Consider the following 21,703-nt stretch of genomic DNA (forward strand, 5'->3'; position numbering starts at 1 on the left):
CGTTTGCATTGAACTTTCAGCGCTGTAACTTTACTGTTTATGCTCAAGCAGCGACATTACACACTAACTAAAGTTAAAAAAGTGAAATCACATGCAGCCAGCCCTTTAAACGCTCGTTAATGGGGTCAAAAGCTTGTAAAAACTGGTTCTGAGTTTTTGATTCTGGGTTTTTTAGCTTGTTTGCTGTACACCTTGCCACACATTAGCTTTTAGATATTGTTCTGTTTTTTTGTAATAAGTCAGAAATGACAAGTAGGACGCATCATGCAAAACAAAGTCAATGGAGACGTGGTTTTCAGATTATGACACGTATCACTCTGTCTCTATTGTGTAGAGATGTATAAAGCACAACTTACACTGAAGCGACTGTCGTGAAATCTGTGTGCAGAATCTTTCACGCTCATGCTGATTTCTTTGATTCTTTTAGAAATTACTTCTGCATTGATTCTTTTAGAAATTACTTGAAAATTAGCTGAACAATTGTAAATGTAACTGAACCTTACGTTTTTTGTTGTTGTTGAATTACTGCTGTTTTGCATCACTGCGTTGGATTCTACACAAAATAGATGCTCATATGGTGGGAAATAACTTGAGGGTGAATAATTCATCAAAGTGAATTTCCACTTTTTGGGCGAACTATCCCTTTAAGATATGTTGCAACTTCAGGCCATTTCCTTTCTTAAAACCATTTTAACCTTGCAGCAACCGATGTTCATCTTGGGCTAAGACACGGTATCTGGGAGAACTGGCCCTGGTTGCTGTCACCAAAGGTTTTGTTTGGAGTGGCCTGACATGTTCTCAGTAACAGGCAGAGTCAGCAGGCATCATGTAGTTAACACACTCAGAAAACACTGCGCTGTTTATGCCATTAAATCACGTCAGAGGAGATCCTCGTAACGGAAATCATTGTGGAAATGGATGCATTTAGTGATGCATGTGAAGCACAGAACTGACCTGACTGAGAACGGTCACCTGTGGATCTGAGACAACTGTGTATTCAGAGAGGTTTACCAAAAGCCAAATTACATGAAGAATACATTTCCTCCCCCAAAGAGCTTTAGAAGTCTTTGAGAGATTTCAATTCACAATATGAATATATGTTTTTCTCCAGCCAATTTCATGGATAGAAGAAAAGTAATCATCGTCAAATAATTTTCTGTTGTACCTTTGGAATACAATGCATTCACTGAAAAATACATTTCAGGAATATTACTTGCTTGTGTTGTACCTATTATATATATATATATATATATATATATATATATATATATATATATATATATATAATATTATATATTATAACTCTTGATTTGAGATTTAATTAATGCAAAAGTTTTAGGGGGAAATTGAGCAGTCACTCAGCTATGCTCCCAGCGGTACCTCTTAATACTGTGGTGTGATTTTTATTTTATTTTTATTATTTTTTTTACTAACAATTTTTTATATATAGAACAAAAATAAATCTTTATTTAGCGTTTGTGCTGTACCTCTTCGGGAAGTGTTATCCTGACTCTACGTAGAGCTAATGAAATCCTCTCTGGATAAAGCTTGAAAGATGCATTTTTGGTTTGGAAATAGTATTCCCAGGAGAACCAAAAAGGAAATAAACACATTTGGGGAAAAACTTACCCACATTCCTTTGCAATGGAAATTCATATCTTAAAATATAGACCAGATACCTTTGGCAACATTGTTCTTTCCTTCATTGTTCAACAGCTCTTTGAGCAAACAGTTCAGTCCAGATCCCAGTACTCATGTCCAGAAATGCTCCGGTCGCGTCTGAGCTGCAGGCAGGGCGGTGAGGAATGGCACCTTCCAGTGATGGTCCTCATTAGAGGGTGGCCTGTGTCAGAAACATGACTCCTGGGACTCTGTGTCATTCTGTATTGACAGTTTCTCCTGTTCAATGTGGCTTCCATTGTGAAGAACTGAATACCTGAAACGACAAAAGAAATCAGGACGCTGTTTCAATTATAGTGTCATATGTAAAAGCCATCACAATCATTCTCATCTCTCTACAAGCTTTTAGAAGAACTTTCAAGCAATGTGGAAATATAAACCACCTCACAACTCACAAATAGGGCTGAAACACAATGAATAATAAGACCCCCTCTTGTGTGTACACCTGATTTGACAGAATAGTCATTATTGGATTGTGAAATATAAATATAAATCTTTACATATAAAGCAAGAGACAAAAACAGCACAGGTTTAATATGATATAAAAATGTGGCTTTTATACCTTTGACGCCAATATGTTGGTAATATGTTGTGCTAAAAGGTGACAATTAGATTTAGCAGATATGTACAATTACAATCTTGCTTACATGACTTTGGTTCCTTTTTGTTTCATTTATTTATAAAGTACTTTCAAATTATTCAGTAGACCTAAAGTGCTTTACATACAATTATACATATAATATACACTATAACAATACCATAGATGATAAAATACCAGAGAAAACAAGTCTTTAACAGACCTTTAAAGGGGTACTTCAGTGCTGGGAAGATGAATCTGTATTTAAACTGGGTCATCAATGCAGTAGAAATGTGAAATTATTTTTGAATTTGGTGCCTTCTAGACTGAGAAAAGACAGAAAATGTATTTTTGTCACATGGGGATGAAAGACTACAATTCCCAGAATGCTTCACTGCACTGTGAGGCCATTCCCAAAGCCACCAACTCGATTACAGTGACTGAGTTAGAGAAGACACTACAATTAAAAACTGAACGTGTCTGTTCAATATAATGAGTGAGTCACCGCGCGAGTATCACAGCACTGAGCACTAACTGAACGAGTGATGAGAGCTGAGGTAATCGCGACTACACTCGCGGCATACATTCACAACGCGAGTTCAGTCTGGCGCGTTTCAGTTCATGCCTTTACAAGCTTAACTTTCATAGAAATTAATTTGAGAAGTTAAAAGACTTACATTGCACACCATAGCTCCGTTTAAATGAGTGCCTGTAGCTGCCAGCTGAGCTCTACCTGCAAGCTGAGTGTTATCTCCCATCCCCCATGCGCGGATTCAAAATATGCGGAAATGGCTCCCTCTACTGGCTGTAGTCTTTAGCCTTTGGGCAAACAATTTTTCCAGAAATAAAATGCATAAATCTCTTGTCTCAGGGAGATATGAGGGAGGAAAGCACAATCATTTTAATATACTCCACGGTTTCTACTGATACAAAGCAATATGCTAATTGCTGAAGTAACCCTTTAAAAACAGTAAAAGATAGAAACATTTATGACTGATCTAGCACTCACTCTTTTAGTCCAATCAAATACTTCCTAGAATGAAAAGGTTCCCTCATTACCGAACAGCAATGGTAAGTATATGTTTTAATTGTTTAACAATTTAGACATGTCATTCATAATCTCAAATTCCTGTAGCTCAATCAGAAGAGCATGATGCTAGCAATGCCAAGGTCATTCCCAGGGAACACCTTTAGGGGTACAACAGCTTATCACTGGGGAAGTATTAAGGACATCTTTGTACCTTTTTTACACCTTAAAGGTTCATCATAGTACCTTAAGATGCATATTGCTAGCCTGACAAGCCAGACCCACATCAAGATGTTTGGTCTGGAAACTCACCATTGACAGCTCAATCCGAGGGGCGGATAAACGGTTGTCTTTCAAATAGGGGTGTCCATGGTTAACCGATTGACCGATTAACCGTTAAAAATTGCGTAACCGAGTGAAACATTTTACTCGGTTAAGTGGCGTCAATGACGTGCTTTGAATTTAGTTGTAATATATGTTTGCACCCCTAGAGACCGCAAGAGCGCTGCCAGACATTTGTAATATCCACAAGAAGAAGTCATGACCAGCTTTCTAAGCGGGCAAAGAAAGCGTGGGAGCACTTTAAAAATGAGTGACGGGGCGAAATGCAAGTATTGCAATGCAGTGCTTACCGCATTTTTCAGGCTATAAGTTGCTCCGGAGTATGAGTCGCATCAGTCAAAATATGCGTCATGAAGAGGAAAATAACAAACATCGCACTGGACTATAAGTCGCATTAGGGCAGAAGCAGAGCGCGAGCCGCGCGCGCTGTGCATAACGGAGCAGAAGAAAGAAAGTTTTAAGTGAGAAACTTGTGAATGACTAGAGAAAAGCAGACGTTACTTTAACTGTAATGAAGAAAACAAAAAAGCTAATCGCGGACTGAAAGCAAGATGGCCAGAGCTGAAGGGACGAGTCCACAGATGCTTGAACTCTCTGCCGGGAGAGGCTCAGCAGCCGCGCGAGTCAAACGCTGTCTGTGTGAATCATTCTCGGCTGCATATTTTACTAATGCCCTAATCATGCAGGCGCCCTCACCTCGCGGCCACTTGCATTGCTCGTGAACTGGAGCGCATCTCATCCTAATTTAACGAAACTCAACGTACGCCTCGCAGACATGAAATAGATCTTAAGAAACTTGAAATGTCTTTTAACAATTTAAAACGAAAAGAAATAGGCTACTCTGATTATGTAATCCATGATGTGCATTTCTCTCTATAGGCGCGTTCACTACGGAGATGGTGGTCGTCAAATTAATAAGCTAAAAATAACCCTGACGCACACTATGGTTAACCGAGTATTAACCGCTAAGGGCCTCGGTTAACGGTTAATGAAAAACTTGAAAACGTGCAGCCCTACTTTCAAACTCCCTCTGCACGCGATAGGATAGCGCTACAACCAACCAGAGCAACGAAGGTGAAGCAGAGCTTGTTGATGGATTAAACATTCGCCGTATCCGGTCGGCTAAACTCCGAACACATCTTCCCTTTTTAAGAATGACTTCAGTGCCGTTCTTTGTTCTTTTCTCAGAGAAAAGCTTAACTCCAAGTCTTCCAGAGTCGCGGTCAGAGCTGATTCGAAAGACCGCCGTTCGCCAGTTTCTGTGAAGCACACAAACGCAACTCGGCCGTCGTCATTATGGCTCCGCCCAACGACTCTATACACGATGTGATTGGCCCGGCAAGAGTTAGGGGAATACAGCTCAGAAGGGTATTGAGGGTTGCTAGACGACACTCGCGGGCAGATTAGATTTGCTGCCACTAGGGTGCGTCTAGATTTCTAGGCTAGTATATTGCTACTCTATGGTACAAATATGCCAGCCGGATCTCACGAAAAATGCGTATAAATAGTACGAGTGTGCAATGTCGTGGAATGTATACGCCAAAACTCATTTTGGCATGCATATGATACGCTGTTTTTGCGTGCATATGACACGCACTTTATGGCGTATTATACATACAAACCCCCCACCCCACTACCCTAAACCTACCCAAGAGCGTGTCATATACGCCATAAAGTGCGTATCATATGCACCCAAAAAACAGCGTATCATATGCACGCCAAAATGAGTTTTGGCATATACATTCCATGACATTGCAGACTCGTATTATTTATACGCATTTATGTGTGATCGGGTTACTGGTGAAAAAGGTACAAAGTTGTCATTTTAAGGGTAATGCCCCAGTGACAAGCCTGACATTTTTTTCTGAGATTGAATGCAAGAACGGACAAAACATATACCTTGAATGCAATGCAAGTCAAATAAATAAATGACTGCCTTATAAAAAAATAAAAAAATAAATGTGCCTGTAAAATCCATTATAATGTTATAATGTATAAACAGGAAGGTCACTGAAGTAGGTGAGAGATTACTATAGGATCGCAGAATTTTTACCTTTTACTTCTGCAAATCTCAACATTTTGGCATCTTCAAAAGGAATCATAACCATCCAATAATTGTTCAATTTAATACAACAAATATTACTGGAGAATTTTACAAGAAAATACCATTTCAGACTTTCTATTAAAACTTTTTACTAAGTACATTTGATTAAATAGGCCTTATTTAAACGATCTGAGTGCATTGTCTGAAGCACATGGCACAGATATACTATGTACAGATATTAATATTAAAAAATGTTTGTGTGCCCCTGTGTGCAATAAGCAGTGTATGCGTGTTGTTCACCTGCCTATAGGTGCATATTACTAACGTGCCCACAAAAATTCTGCTTTATTGACTTTAGACCAGGTTTTAGTTGGTCAATGCTTGAGGTCAAAGGAAGTGCTGGCTTTTAGACCCTATTGGGCACAGGTGCATTCCCTATTTTAAACAACATGGAGCTGGACGTGAAAATGATAACTGCTTCAGGCTGAAACTACTGAAGCAAAAAACACTTGCGTCACGCCGGGTGTATGATAGGGCCCAATGTCTTTACATTTTTTTATTTTTTCGTTTCAACTTACAAAAGTGTTTGCTGCCTTAAAATCATCTCGGTTGCATATGCCACCTTAGTTCCCTGGAGAGGGAAAGAGACGATGCATCTAAATGCTGTAAGAACGCCTTCTTGTTTGCATCATTAAGCAAGTGTGGAATCAGTCCAATGGAAAAACGGGAGGTCAAAGGCGGCTGACGTCATGGACCCAGAAACTATAAAGCACCCACAAAAACAAACAGATACTAGCTTCTGAAAAAGCCTGAACTAAGTTGATCACGGGCATTCATGGAGTATGGTAAGGCGACACAGGGTCTCGTTCCCTATTAAGGGAACTAAGGTTACATTAAAGGACAACTCCGGTGAGAAATGAACAGATGGTTACAGAGTAGATCGTTCTCTGGGATGCGTTTTCTTGATAATCGAATGTTTTTATGAGTGAATGAGTTTTATCTTTAAAAACAGATTAGCTTATAACGCTAGTCTATGGGGCACAGGGTAGTGAAATTAGATCGCTAGTTAATTACACTAACAAGGCTCAAAATAGCCTCACACTAACAGTAGCATAATGAGGGTCCCAACATGCAAACCGAAGCATTGAGAACTTTGTAAGAGTACAAACAGTTTAATAAGACGACACTTTATAAACATAGTGCCTTGCGCGTTCACGGACAGGCGCCGTCTTGGAAAACAGTCTCGACTCATCGAGCCATGAGCGCTGTGCTAAGTGATGAACTGTGACTTGGAATCTCATATGGTCCGTTGTTTCCGGAAGAAAACACTGAACACAACAGAGAAAATAAATAAATAAAACTAAAAATGTCCATGTTATTACATTTCACAAACTTAATTCCTATCGACCAGCTCACTTAAAACAGCGCTCGTGGATCGATTAGTCGAGCCAGTTTTCCAAGATGGTGCCTGTCCGTGAACGCGTAAGGCACTATGTTTATAACTTATCTTCTTATTAAACTGTTTGTACACTTACAAAGTTCTCAATGCTTCGGTTTGCATGTAGGGACCCTCATTATGCTACCGTGTTAGTGTGAGGCTATTTTGAGCCTTGTTAGTGGTATTAACTAGCGATTTAATTTTACCACCCTGTGTCTACCCTGTGCCCCATAGACAAGCGTTATAAGCGAATCTGTTTTTAAAGATAAAACTCTTTACATTTGATTATCAAGAAAACGCATCCCAGAGAACGATCTGCTCGGTAACCATCTGTTAATTACCCCTAGGTTCATTTCTCACCGGAGTTGTCCTTTAAGTAAACCAGAAGTTCCATTTCAAAGCAAATCTCGCTGTGTCGAAACGCTGTGAGAATGCAATACCCACATCGGCATTAGAGCAAGTGGGCTTATCTTAAACCTGTTTGGGTTCGCATGTATAGTTTCTGGGTCCGTGACGTCACCCGCCTATGATGTTCTGTCTTCCCATTGGACTGATTCCACACGTGTTTCATGACGCAATCACGCAGAGGCGTTCTTACAGCATTTCGACACAGCGGGAGTTCCTTTGAAACGGAAGTTATCTAGATCGTCACTTAGTAAAACTTTTTAAGTTTATTTTTTCACAGTGTATTTTCCATTCCTTTGTAAATATCTAAAATATGCAGCAATTTCTGATTGAATTTTTTTTCAAAGAAAATCATACATCACAATGTTTTTAGTTAAATTAGACTTGTTTAGATAAATCACTGAAACAGAACACTTTTCCCCATGCGACTGCTCCATTTCTGTGTCTGGAGCCGCACCTGTTATGAACCTTCTTTTCTTCAAGAAAAAAAAAAAATCATTACAATCTCTATTTATAAACAAGCAAACTAAAAGCAATTCCTGCAGAGCAACAGGGCATGAAATTTACCTGAACAAAAGAAAAACATACAACTGAAAAACCTCTCAAAACCTTAACAACGTTCCGGGAGTTTGAAAGGAAACATGTGGCAGCTTTTCAATGAAGCAGAACCCAAAAATTGCTGCCACATTGCCACTTTCGTACTGTACTGTTTGCTGAGAGACTGCACTGCACAGCCTGAGACATCTGTCAAATTAACATGATCTACTGCAAACATAAAATACTCCCCAACACACTTCAGTAATAATGTCTTGATCATGCTGGTACATCCAATCTAGACATTAGCTGGCCGGATTAGATGCAGAGCTCATTAATGGTCATGAACATGAGCTTTGGGTCTCTCTCTCTCTCTCTCTCTCTCTCTCTCTCTCTCTCTCTCTCTCTCTCTCTCTCTCTCTCTCTCTCTCTCTCTCTCTCTCACACTCACACACACACACACACACACACACACACACACACACACACACACACACACACACACACACACACACACACACACACAGAGGGTCTACATCACTCATTCTGGCAACTTAATTCTTAATTATGTGTGTCCGGACGTCAGGGAACTGCAATAAACAGAAGACTGATGGGAGAGAAGGCAGTGGCGTAGGGCCTGATTTAAACCTATTTTACAACACTCTCAAATGTATTCATTACAAAAAAATGTAACATGAGATTATTTACATTAAATCTAAAAAGATAAAGTTCAAGTTTATTTTTGACATAAACTGAAAGATCATGTTGGCACTGAATGGCTGGTGTGAAATGAACAAACGGAAGGTTCCGCCTTCTTCTGGGAAATCATTTAGAAAAGTAAAGGAAACTGCAGTTAAACTCTGTTTAAATACACATTTTCTGTGTAATCCTTCTGTGAAGGCACACACACATCATGACTTCTGGCTCAATGATATACTTTCAGTAGAATAAACAGTATTATTAAAAAAAAAAATACTTTAAATAAATGCTTCAATGTTTTTTTTTTTTTTCCTAAAAAAGAAGAGGGGGATGATAACAGTTTTTTGTTTTTGAAAAAAATCTCTTCTACTCACTAAGGCTGCATTTATTTGATACAGTAAAAACAGTAATATTGTGAAATATTAACATTTAAAATAACTTAAAATGTAATTTATTCCTGCAAATGTATTTCATAGCATCATTATTCCAGTCTTCAGTGTCACATGATCCTTCAGAAATCATTCTCATATGATGATTTGCTGCTCATTTCTCATTTCTTCATCAATGTGCTGCTTGATATTTATGGGACCGTGACCAGCATTCTTTAATGCAAAGTCTTTTGTAGCATTATAAATGTATTTACAGTAACATTTGATCAATTAAAAGCATCCTTGCTGAACAAAAGTAACCTTTAAACTTAAAAAAAAAAAAAACTACTCTTTGAATGAACATAAAAAAATCATGGAAAGTATTTCCGCATGATTAACTTGCTTTATTTCAGCATTATGCAATTCTGTTATTCCAACTTAATTGATTTAGGTTGATTCAACTTATTTACTATGGTTGGGCACAGCTTAATTTAATAGTGTCAGCTCAACAACACAAATGTGTTGTAATCTTGTTGTATTAGCTTAAAATCATTTAGTCAAAACTACTAAAAAAAATCATGTCATTCCAACTAGACAAAGTAGGATAGAGAGGGATAGAACTGTTGGCATATTTATATGGGAACTGCATCACATGAATTAGTTTTCTTTACTTCTATAAAAACTATTAGCCAACATCACTTGCTAATTGTAACATGCAAACAATGATCAAGTAAAGCATTTCTCATCACTGGCATTAGCACAGTTAACAGCTCGCTGAGAACAGCACAGGTTAACCACAAGGTCTACACTTCATTATAATGGTAACGTCCAAAAACACTAACATAACACAAACTTTTAAATAACAACCAAACAAAACATTAAACATTAAAAAGTCTCTCCATTTTCTCATCTCGTTAGAAATGCATAAAATAGCACTTGATTTAAACATTTACTCTCCAAATTCAGCCCATTTGCAAAGCATGATGGGAAGTGAAAGTCCTGTTTGTTCGGCTTACTTGATTTAATCATGTTATTTCAAATTAAACACATCAAGTTATGTCAAAGAGTAACGGTTTAACATGAATCAATCACATTTGAACCAGAAACCTGATATAATGGTGTTAAATCAATATGAATTGCTTAAATAAAGTGAACAGCATCATAAGTTCATTTATTGAATGATTTTGTTAAGATTTTTCTTGATTTAAATACTTAAAAATGTATCTCCAGATGACTGCTAGTCTGCTTGTATTTGCTTTGTGTGTCTGAATATTTACACATGCTATATTAACTTCATTTTCGATACTATAGCATTTTAATCATATGCCATTGGAATAAGATTGCATAGCTGTTAAAATAACTTAACCATTACAACAAACCACATGTTTTTCTGTTGTGCCATCCGCAATGCTGCTTTGATGGCCTAGCCGCATTTTATAGAGCAATAAATTAGCTAATGAATATATGCATACTGTTTGCATTATTTATATGACTTTAATTAGTACATTATTTGTATATTGGCTAAGAAACCCAAAGTCACCGAGCCGTGGGGTTTGCACCTAGGCTCCATCTACAGGTAAACTTCTGGATCAGGATTTTCAATAAGTCTAACCACAATGTGATCACCAAATGTGACAGAAAACCTAGCAGGTCCAGGCAGTCTAGTGATGACTTTCCACGCATCTGCGTTTCTCCACACTCACTGACGTATGAAATTGGCAGCAGCTTACCTAACATGCCTACAGATTCAGATCTGAGCTGCACCATCAGAAACCGGAGTAACCACAGCAACCAGAGCAAAGAAATGACCAACCAACAGTGGCAAAATATGTTCAAGTTCATCACAAATACAGTTTTTTTGACAGTGATATGGAAACGATTCCACCACTGTTTCCTGTTAAGCTGCACACGTGAACGGCCACGCGCTTCTGATGTAGCGGCAGCCCAGACCAGAAAATGTCTGGGGAAAAAACAATTAATTTCCTGAACGAATGGATGCAGCATTTCAACTGGAGACCATCTCAATGTATATTGATTTTCAGCACGGAACTGAAGCTGTCAGAAATGTTGTACATGGAAATATGCTGCGCTGATTAATTTGCAAAGTAGGCACCTCATCCTAGAACAGAAGTTCATGGCAATAAAACAGAACAACAGCCTAATAATAAATAGCCAATTAAAGAGAGGAACTCCATTAGATGACTTTTCTATTTCAAAAAAGAAGGATTGGGCAGCCCAGTCTTGAAATATCAATACTTTTGATACTGATGTATGCAAGCAGGATGTCATTTTATAATGACTTCAATGTGACATTAATGCATATAATATTCGCAATCATTCAAACGTTTGGGGTCTTTTTTTTTCTTTGTTCTTTTATTCATTATCAACACATTGAATTGACCAAAAGCATAAGAAAAAATATTTATATTCATAATATTTAAATATTATGTTACAAAAAGATTTCTATTTTAAATAAATGCTGTTCTTTTGAACTTTCTATTCTTCAGAATCCAGAATCCTGAAACAATCCATCACTGTTTTCACAAAAATATAAAGCAATATTAAACTGTTTTCAATATTGATAATAATAATAAATGTTTATTGTGTATCAAATCATCATATTAGAATGACTTCTGTAGGATGACGTGACACTGATGACTGGAGTAATGATGATAAATTCATCCCATGAAAATCCCTGGCTGAATTACCTCTAGTTTTTTTAACAAACACCAAGGTCGTATAGTGAGTGAATTGCCGTCCGAATCAACATCTCCGAGTTTTCAAGAAGAGATCGCTTCAAAATGAACTGTTTATATCCTTTTTGACCCCTGCGGAGCACCATATCCTTACACTTCACTGTAATTTTGATGAATTTTAAAGATCTATAGCCTACACTTTTATTACTGAAATAAGAATAATCTTCATCACCACTCAAAAAGAGAAAGAGAAGAAAAACATGTAAATATTTGAAATGAGCCGTTAATATTACGGCAGTTCTTAACATTATATAGGTTCAATTTGCAGCGTTGTACTAACTTATTTCTGCTAATTTCCACATTTTTAAAATGCCATATTCCTATTTTTAAACAGGAGATTTAAATAATTAATAATTTCCTATTAATAAATTAAATATGATTGTATTCTTATTATTCCAAGCATATGACATTTTTACAGCAGACAATCATTGGACTGAGCAGTGTTCATGGTGCGCAGGATCACAAAACTCACTCCTCCACCGGGAATAAATCGCCATCCGAATGCACGACTTTTATCACTGAGGTGGCATGCACATTTATTTTTACGGACGTCCACATGAGAAACAATTTCCATCTGAATAGGGCTATAGAGGGAATATTTGTCCTAACTGCCCACTGTAAATCTACAACTGAGAGAGATAGAGGGCACAGAGGTGAGAAGGAGGGAGAGAGATTTGCTCATTCTCACTTCTGTTCCACAGTTTCCTGACATTGTTAAAGTCTGAACGCTCAGTTTAGCTGTGCAAGTCACAGTCGCACCAATCCATGGCCATCTGGAGGGCAGACAAGCAAAAACAAAACCATGAAAATACTGTAGTGGCGAAGAAATGATGATCAGATCTGTTATAAGAAATTACTTAATAAAAGGGACCAAAAATACACTGAAAAAATGTGGTATAGAAACAGCAAATAACACATTGGGCCCTATCTTGCACCCAGTGCAATTGACTTTGTACGCCGACGCATGTGTCATTGCTATTTTGCACCCGCGCAAAGCACGCTTTTCCCTCCACAGAAGCACGTCGCTAAACTAGTGAATGAACTTGCACTCCCTGGGCGGTTCAGCGCAAAAAAGGAGGCGTGTTCCGGCGCAAACAATCCCTGGTGCTATTTTGCTGTTCCATTAAACAATTGCGCCACTGACCAGAAAAAACCCAGTCTAAAGTCAGTGGCGCGTTGCGCGTTGTTCATTATGCTATTTTAAGGGCGCATGCTTGACCATAATGTATAGCGTGCACAACGCGCATACACTTTGCTCATGTAATCTACACAGATGCAACAGTTATTTTTGCTAATCATAAATTGTTACACTAAAAAAATATTAACACATAAGATGACGGAAATCATTGTGATGTGCCACGAAGATGTGAAAAAATAGGCATAAATCTAGCTTACAAATTATTCAGGCTAATTGTAGTAATTAAGGATCAGACCTGTTTGCCCAATAGTGGCAAGACATATATATATAAGGACATCTGACAAATTGGTTTGTCCGTCAAGAACCAGGAAAAAAAATCGACTGAAAAAACTGTTTAACCGACGCTATTTTGGGTGGGTTTCTCCCATCTCCATACAACACAACTTCTCTGTTTTTTTACTGCTCTTACAAGAACATCAGTCTCCTCGGCTGTGAACCGCTCCTAGTCAGTATGAGGATCTCTTTACTGATTTATTTTGTTCCTCTCGGGATAATTCAATGTTTATGCTTCTGTTTATTCCTACTTTATTCTGAGATTCTGTGTCTGGCTCCATACTAAAGGGAGGGGTTGTGTTGGGCACGTTGATTTTTTTGTTTCTATCATTATGTGAATTATATAATAATATGATTTCCCACAAATAAATGAATTGAAAAAAGAAATTTGGCATCATCAAAAGTGAAAAATTGTAATGCTGGTGAGCAGTGACTAATACCACATATTTTGGTCTGAAATCAAAGCTTGAGTGCATGAAGAGTTTAGTTTGGCAAATATTGGCACAAAACCCAGAAACATGAAAGTTTAATTTGACTGTTGATACAATAGGTTCAAATCCACTATTGTCAGAATCTGAGCAGTTCCAAAGAGCGCTGCGTAAAATGAATTCTTCACAATACCATTACAAGCAGAGATCTGAAAGACAAACCTTTCTTCTATTTAAAACACATCTCATGCAGGTGCTGATAACAGAAGACTCATTTAATTGGAGCCCTAAAGTCATTCATCAAGCCCTCTTATCTGATAAAATGGTCTGATTTAGTTGGTGACACGCACACTATCATCTGAGCTTGAGAGAGGAGGCAAGCCAGGAGAATTTTCCTTTGCTGAACTGTTTAGAATTAACCAGTAAAGGCAAGGCAAGATAACTTTCTATGGTCTGTGATACCATCTGCAATTCCAGGCCACTTCACTGGAAGAGTGGCCAGACAATTATGAACTTATCTATTCAGAAATATTCGAGTTCACATCAGGTCAGACAGGACACTGCCAAATGAGTCCAATCTCAGCAGCTCTCATTCAGTGTCAGACTAACAGGCCTTGACTGTGACAGTCTTCAGAAAATCCCAGCGAAACATAACTCATTAGTACTTCTTGATGTGAACTGAAAACGTTACTGTGCTTTTATCATATATTTACATCATTCAAAAGTTTGGGGGAAACAATAAAATAAAGGGGTGGTTGATTATGATTTTACTTTTTAATTTTATTGAGTGTGTAATTTTGCTGTTTGGGTGTAAACAACATTTGCAAAGTTATGATGCTGAGAGTTCAAAGTTACTTTACAGAAATCGCTTTTTAAGGACAATAACAAATTGTAGGGACTACAACGGGCTCCTTCCCAGGTAACTGACATCACTAATGCCAACATTTACACAAACCCTGCTCTCATGAACACACAACACAGGCCATGTTGAGAAGAGGAAGAGTTTTTGACCACATAAGTTATGGGGTGGAAATAGAGGGGTGGAGGGGGGATAAAAAAAGGTTAGTTAAAGGTTAGGGGGTTTGTAAATGAAAAGGATTTCTATATTTTATCCACTAAATAGTCTACAATATAAACCTAGTGTAATATATAATAATATGAACGTAGCAAGATATTCTGTGATAATGGCTGCGCAATGTCGACTTTTGTGATTGGCCAATACCGGCAGACGGCAGCCAATGGAAATGCTTCTCCATCGGTGTGTGTCTTATTCCTCACAGAATTTTAAAGCAGACAGCTTGTTAGGTAACCTATTTAGGTAGCCTAAATTATCTGGAATGATGAATTGTGATTTTGACTGAAAATCTGAATAGAAACCAACAGATGCCATATACAGATATTTTGAAATGGATAAAGCAGTGTTAACATACCTGAAATTTTCTGGTCTACAAATAATAATAAATAAATGGTCATCTAAAAAAGAGCAGACCGTCTTGCCCAAAAAAGAGCTCTGATTACCGTGATATATCAAGTGAAAACAGTAACAGATCCAGAAACGAAAACTGTAATCCAGAAAAACATGCGGAGATATGCACAAAACACACACAAATGGCAACCCATGCTGGTCAAAACTGCAAATACAATGAAAAACAGGCCAAGCATGTAATGATACCTGAAAAAGAAAAGAAGGATAAAAAATAAAAAAAAAGAAATAAGAACGGTAAAAGAAGATCTCTAATTGTAGCCTTGTTGTGAGGTAATCCATTTAGGCTAAACTCCTTATGCCTAAACCTAAAATAGGCACACATTCACCATTCACCTATATGTCAAAATTGCAAAACGTGTCTTATAATGTATTTTAATAAAATATGGTGAAATTCCACAAAAAAATATGAACAGTTTACATCTTTGTATTATTACTGTGGGTTCTTGAATACAACTATCGTAAACAGATGTCAAATATTAAAGAAGAAAAAAATCCCTTTATTAGGTTTTCTTTCATTAATATGAGTTCCTCTAGCCTGTCCCCCAGTGGCTAGACATGGAGATAGGTGTAATCCTGCTTTGTCTTTGAGAAAATGAAAGCTCTTTGTTCATTAATGCCTGATCTGTGATCAGTGATTTCTGATGTCTAGCTAATTATTCTTAATTTTTATTATTCAAGTTCACACACTTTCTTTCTAAATAGTTTAAGACTGTTTATGCATCAGTGAATCAAGCCAGTGACTAAACAATCAACTTCACATTGTTTCTCTTCATAGCATGAAACAAACTGCCGTTATAATGAATGCCGCTGTTATGCTGCACAAAGAAGCTCTTACTGTATTCATATCAATGTAGTGTTTGCTGTTAGTCGAGGTGAAAGCATTTTGTGAAAGAAATAGCATTGCGATGACGAGATCACTGCATTCATGCGACAAATAGACTGTCTGTGTACTCAATGCTCATCACTGCAGCCTTTCATGTGTGGGAAAAGATCTAAAAATAATGCTGTAATCAACACTTTCACGATTCGTTAAAGAATTGAGAAGAAAACTTTCCCTTGAGCTTTTGATATATAAAAGGTCATGGTAATATAAGAATATCCTGTAAGTTTCAGAGCTGAAAACGTCCTTGTTAGTCAAAGAAAAGCTTTTATAGACACCCGTATATAGAGTATATACAAGTATATAGACACTATATACTTTTATAGAAACGCCGCCTCTGGAGTATAAGCTCACTTAATTCAGTAGCCCCGCCCACCGACTCATGGAGCTGTTCGGATTGTGCTAGCCAGCAGCAATAAACATGCAGAAGATAGCAAGATATTGCGCAATTCCTGGCTGTGTAAGAACACATAAGGTTCCTTCGGATTCTAATATTAGGAATGAGTGGCTGAACTTTATTTTTAAATAAGATCCAGCTCATGTGGGGAAGGCATTGTAGCTTGACAAGCCAGACCCACATCAAGATGTTTGGTCTGGAAACTCACCATTGGCAGCTCAATCCGAGGGGCGGGATAAACGGTTGTCTTTCAAACTCCCTCTGCACGCGATAGGATAGCACTACAACCAACCAGAGCAACGTGAAGCGGAGCTAGTTGACAGATTAAACTTTCGCCGTATCCGGTCTGCAAAATATTCAGAACACATCTTCCCTTCTCAAGAATGACTTCAGTGCCGTTCTTCAGTGCCGACTCAAGTCTTACAGAGTCACGGTCAATGCTGATTTGAAAGGCTGCCGTTCGCCAGCTTCTGTGTTTACTAGAAGCACGCAAATGCAACTCGCCCATCATTTTGTTAAGCTCCGCCCACCGACTCTATACACAATGTGATTGGCCTGACCAGAGTTAGGCTTTTACAGCTCAGAAGTGTATTGAGAGTTGCTAGACGACACTCGTGGCAGATTAGATTTGCTGCCGCTATAGTGCGTCTAGATTTCTAGGCTACATTGTACATGTATCACAGCAGAATCGTTTGTAAGTAAAACACAGGATGATACTGGATTTGCAGACATATTGAGATTAAAACAATGTTGTGATTTCTATAATGGATCCAACAGGAATGGTGCAACACACTTAAGTGAGTAAAACGTTTTTTTTTATTTGTGATAGTATTGTATTGTTACAGATCGTATTGATGGTATACGTGTCTAACATAACATACCTTAGCACGCTGTCACAGGCTGGAGAATCCTTTATTTGTTGGTTCATTCTGATTCGGGATCAGACTCGGACAAGTGTGGGCCAGAGCCTGCCATCGACAGGCTGGTGAATCTTAAATAGTGAAAAAATAACATTCCTTTCTTGATCTGCGCTGTTCACTCTCTTGAACTGATATTTGAAGAGTGAGCGTGTGCTTGCTGTTCACGCTTATAGCCACCAATCTTGTGGGCCAAGTAAAAAATTATACTATTTCAATCAATCGCAGGTGGATGAGAGATAAATAATTGTGTTTGTTTGATAAAGACATTCTGTGAATCATTCCAGTTGCCGCTTTTAAAACAATCTCTTACGTGAACTGACAGGGGAGCTTAAGCTCATTAAATATCCAAATCTTATCCAATCCTAGCCGTGGGCGTTCACTTCCAAGTCTCCAGTGCGGCACGCCCATCAAAACCCAGCGTTCAGGAGAGAGCCTCAAAACCAACCAATTACTTATACATTATGATGTTTTTGAATGTAAAAAACACACAAACAACTTAAGTTGACCTCAGACAACAGTATCAAAAAATGTAAACAGCCAGTTCATGACACCTTTAATCTTGACAGATGTAATAGTAAAAAAACTTAGTAAAAGTACTTGAGAAGGGTTCCACATGTAATATTTTTTTTCAAATGCAAAGATGTCAGCCAATCAGATCAGTGGGCGTTTCCACTGAAGTCTTACGGCAGACACACCCCTCAAACAGAGCATTCAAGCCAGAGGGCTAAAATAAGGATAAAAAAATAAATGCCTTTTATTTTCAAATAAAATTTTGAATTAAAAGTATGCATATTGATGACCACCAAGAAAATTAAGTGTGGTCAGTCAGATGGCCCCTTCCAGTCTAAATGTTAATTTCTGTCCTTTATGCCTAAAGTCAAACGTCTGGCTATGTGACTCTAGACCTTCACTGTCAGCCAGATGGTAATGTCAATCCACGGCGGATCATGCCATTTCCTCAGCCGGCACGTATATGTGTGTGTTTGTCTTCCCAGAACTGTCTGAGGCCTTTCAAACACACGCTCACAGATAGAAGGCCTGATTATTGTGGAGTTGAGTGGCACAGAACAGGACCATGACCTGATTGTTTTCTGAAAGAAATAAGACACAGATATGGGGTCGAGGAGGGTGGCGGCAGTGACAGACAGAAAGTAAAAAAAAGAGAGGGAAACAAAGGAAAGAAGGACAAATGTACTTATAGGAGCTAAATGCTCCTACAAGGAAAGTAAAACCTGAAAGCATCTGCACCCCACAAGAAAAATGAATAAAAATGATATAATCTCTAAATGAAAACAGAATTAGGTTTAAGGTTAAGGGACTGAAAATATCATTAGCTCACTATAAAAACAATAGAAGTCACCATGACATGTTCTAGGTCAATGTCTGATTCATTTTTCCATGACATAAAACCAGAGCAAAATCCGCAAATACCCATTTTCAAGTCTTCCTTCTGGCTAAAGCGAAGGCTGACGTGAACAGAAGGACAGCATCAATGCAGAACTCATAATACCACACTGCATGGCAGAGATGGGTTTGCTCCTAACATCCAATCCCAGCAGGCCACTCTTTACACAGCATTATCCAATATCCAGCAAAGCCTAATAGGCAACTGCACCAGGTAAGAACTTGCGACTAGAGCATGCATAATGTAAATAGCTGGACTAGTCTGTTATCAGTGAAGCAACACCTTATTCATATAGCATTCATAAGAATCAACAACACAAATGCTTGTTTTGCATTTGTTACAACATATGAATCGCTCAATTTTCAAATGTTTACAAGGAAAATGTATCTTTTTTTGGTCAGTATTCAATTTTTTATACAGTGTTACATTCATTTGTTTTGGATGACAGTTTTGAATATTTTACCACTCAACCCTAGAGATGTTTCTTACAGTTCATTCAAACGGTTCCTAAATCACACATATAGATACTTTTCAAGAGCATCACCATAGGAAAGTAAATCACTAATGCAATCTCTTCAGTTACCTTTATTTTTCTCTTAGACAGCAAGGACATTAAATGGAGTTAAAATTGAAAGGCTCCTGCTTCTCGTATTTTTCTCTCCAATAAAAATAAAATCTCCTCTAAGTTTCAGATGTCGCAACAATGTCTCAAACTGTGCTTAAATACATTTCACTCATCCATTTCTCATCAGTTCCTCCGAGATCTATCATGTTCTCCACATTCATTTATTTGTCAACAACTGACTCATTTGTTTCTATTTTATTTGGGCTCTTAAAATTAATGTATTAATGCATGTGTTTAATGACGTGGTTAACATCTGTAAAAACAAAGCATTTATAACATTAGAATGTAGTTTGCAGATTGTTTAGTTGTTGTTGAGTTATTTAGACCTCTAATATGTGATTTGTGTGTTTAACATTTGTTTAGACGCTTTCGCAGATGTGAGCTCCAGGCCGTCAGCGGCCATTCAGCGCTCATGAACCTGCCTATTTTAGCCAGTCCCTAAGAAATTTACAGCTGGATTTTACTGTATGTAGATAGTGGTCAAACAATTAATCAATAAGTAATATTTGGTATTGAGAAAGGGTCCTTTTATGATTGGGATTTCGACTTTAGTGAAAGTTAGCTACTGGAATATTATCACACCATTAGATAGCAGCACAGACTTTTATATTGAAATGGAAAGAAACAAGGATGTTGTTTTTACTTTAACTCAACTCCTTAAGACGCAACTTAAAAATGCATTGATTAGTGCTGCCGTAAGAAATCCCCTTAAAGGTGTCATGAACTGGCTTTTTAAATTGTTTATACTGTTGTCTGATGTCAACTTATGACATTTGCATGGTTTTTACATTAAAAAAATTCATAATGAATAAGTAATAGGCTATTTTCTACACGGGACCCCTCTACACTGGGTTTTGATGGGCCGCACTGGAGTAAACGCCCACGGCTAGGATTGGATAAGATTTGCATATTTAATGAGCTTCAGCTCCCCTGTCAGTTCACATGAGGGAGAGATTGTTTTGAAAGCGGCAAATGAAATGATTCTCTCACAGGGATCGAAAAATGTCTTTTTTCAAACAAACACAATGATTCACGGGCACACTCAAACACGGGTATGCACCCTTCAAATATCAAGTCAAGAGACTGAACAACGCAGATCAAAGGAGAAAGAAAGCAGAAAGGAATGTTATTTCAGTTTATAAAATTAACCGGCCTGCTGCCAGGCTTACGTTTTGTTAGCCCGTCTGGAAAACACATAGCCCTGGGACGTTGGGCTTTGCGAGCCCTGTTATATGTCCGAGTCTGATCCCGAATCACAATGAACCAACAAATAAAGGATTCTCCAGCCTGTGACAGTGTGCTAAGGTATGTTCTGTTAGACACGTACACAATCAATATGATCTGTAACAATACAGTCCTATCAGAAATAAAAAAAAAACATGTTTTACTCACGCAAGTGTGTTACACCATTCCTGTTGGGAAGGCACAGCATTGTGTTTTAATCTCAATATGTCTGCAAATCCAGCTGGACCTGTGTTTTACTTACAAACGATTCCGCAGTGAAATGAAGCAAACACATGAATGTGTTTTCCACGTGAGCTGGATCTTAATTAAAAATAAAGTTCAACCACTCATTCCTAGTATTAGAATCCGAAGGAACCTTATGTGTTCTTACACAACCAGGAATTGCGCGCTATCTTCTGCATGTTTATTGCTGCTGGCTAGCACAATCCGAACGGCTCCATGAGTCGGTGGGCGGGGCTATGTGACTAATGTGACATATTCTGAAATTGATAATTTTCTGGGCCTGCTGTCTATAAAAGCTTTTTTTTGACTAACAAGGAAGTTTTCAGCTCTGAATTTACAGGATATTTTTATATTACCATGACTTTCATATATCAAATGTTCAAGGGAAAGTTGATTTCTCAATTCATCACCCCTTTAACTGTTAAGAGGACAAAGATGCTTTCCTCAGCAGACATTCAAACTGAGTTTGTGATTATGAAAAGAGTTATCTGAAAAATATGCATGTAATACACTTGCTTACTTGCTTAGTTGATCTCTCTCTCTCTCTCTCTCTCTCTCTCTCTCTCTCTCTCTCTCTCTCTCTCTCTCTCTCTCTCTCTCTTCTCTCTCTCTCTCATAATGCTCTACTCTACATAATACAATTCTACTCAAAAGCTACTCCGTGTTTCCTTTGTTACTAGTTATAAAGTGACGTTTAATAATTAGTAAAAATTAAATGTCAAAACTGTGAACTTGAGATTTTAATCTATGGCAG

General features: G+C 37.9%; 1 protein-coding gene across 2 annotated transcripts in view; it reads right to left on the reverse strand.

The window, feature by feature from the left end:
- Positions 1-1,347: 1,347 nt before the first annotated feature.
- htr4 (5-hydroxytryptamine receptor 4) overlaps positions 1,348-21,703 on the reverse strand; it is a 149,801-nt gene continuing 129,445 nt past the window's right edge. For both annotated transcript variants that reach the window (XM_067456678.1, XM_067456679.1), the window contains one exon: positions 1,348-1,936. In XM_067456678.1, coding sequence (XP_067312779.1) covers positions 1,849-1,936 — 88 coding nt within the window. In that variant the 3' untranslated portion in view covers positions 1,348-1,848. The remainder of the gene's footprint in view (positions 1,937-21,703) is intronic.

Source organism: Pseudorasbora parva, chromosome 11 (assembly GCF_024679245.1).
Source record: "Pseudorasbora parva isolate DD20220531a chromosome 11, ASM2467924v1, whole genome shotgun sequence".
Lineage (NCBI taxonomy): Eukaryota > Metazoa > Chordata > Actinopteri > Cypriniformes > Gobionidae > Pseudorasbora > Pseudorasbora parva.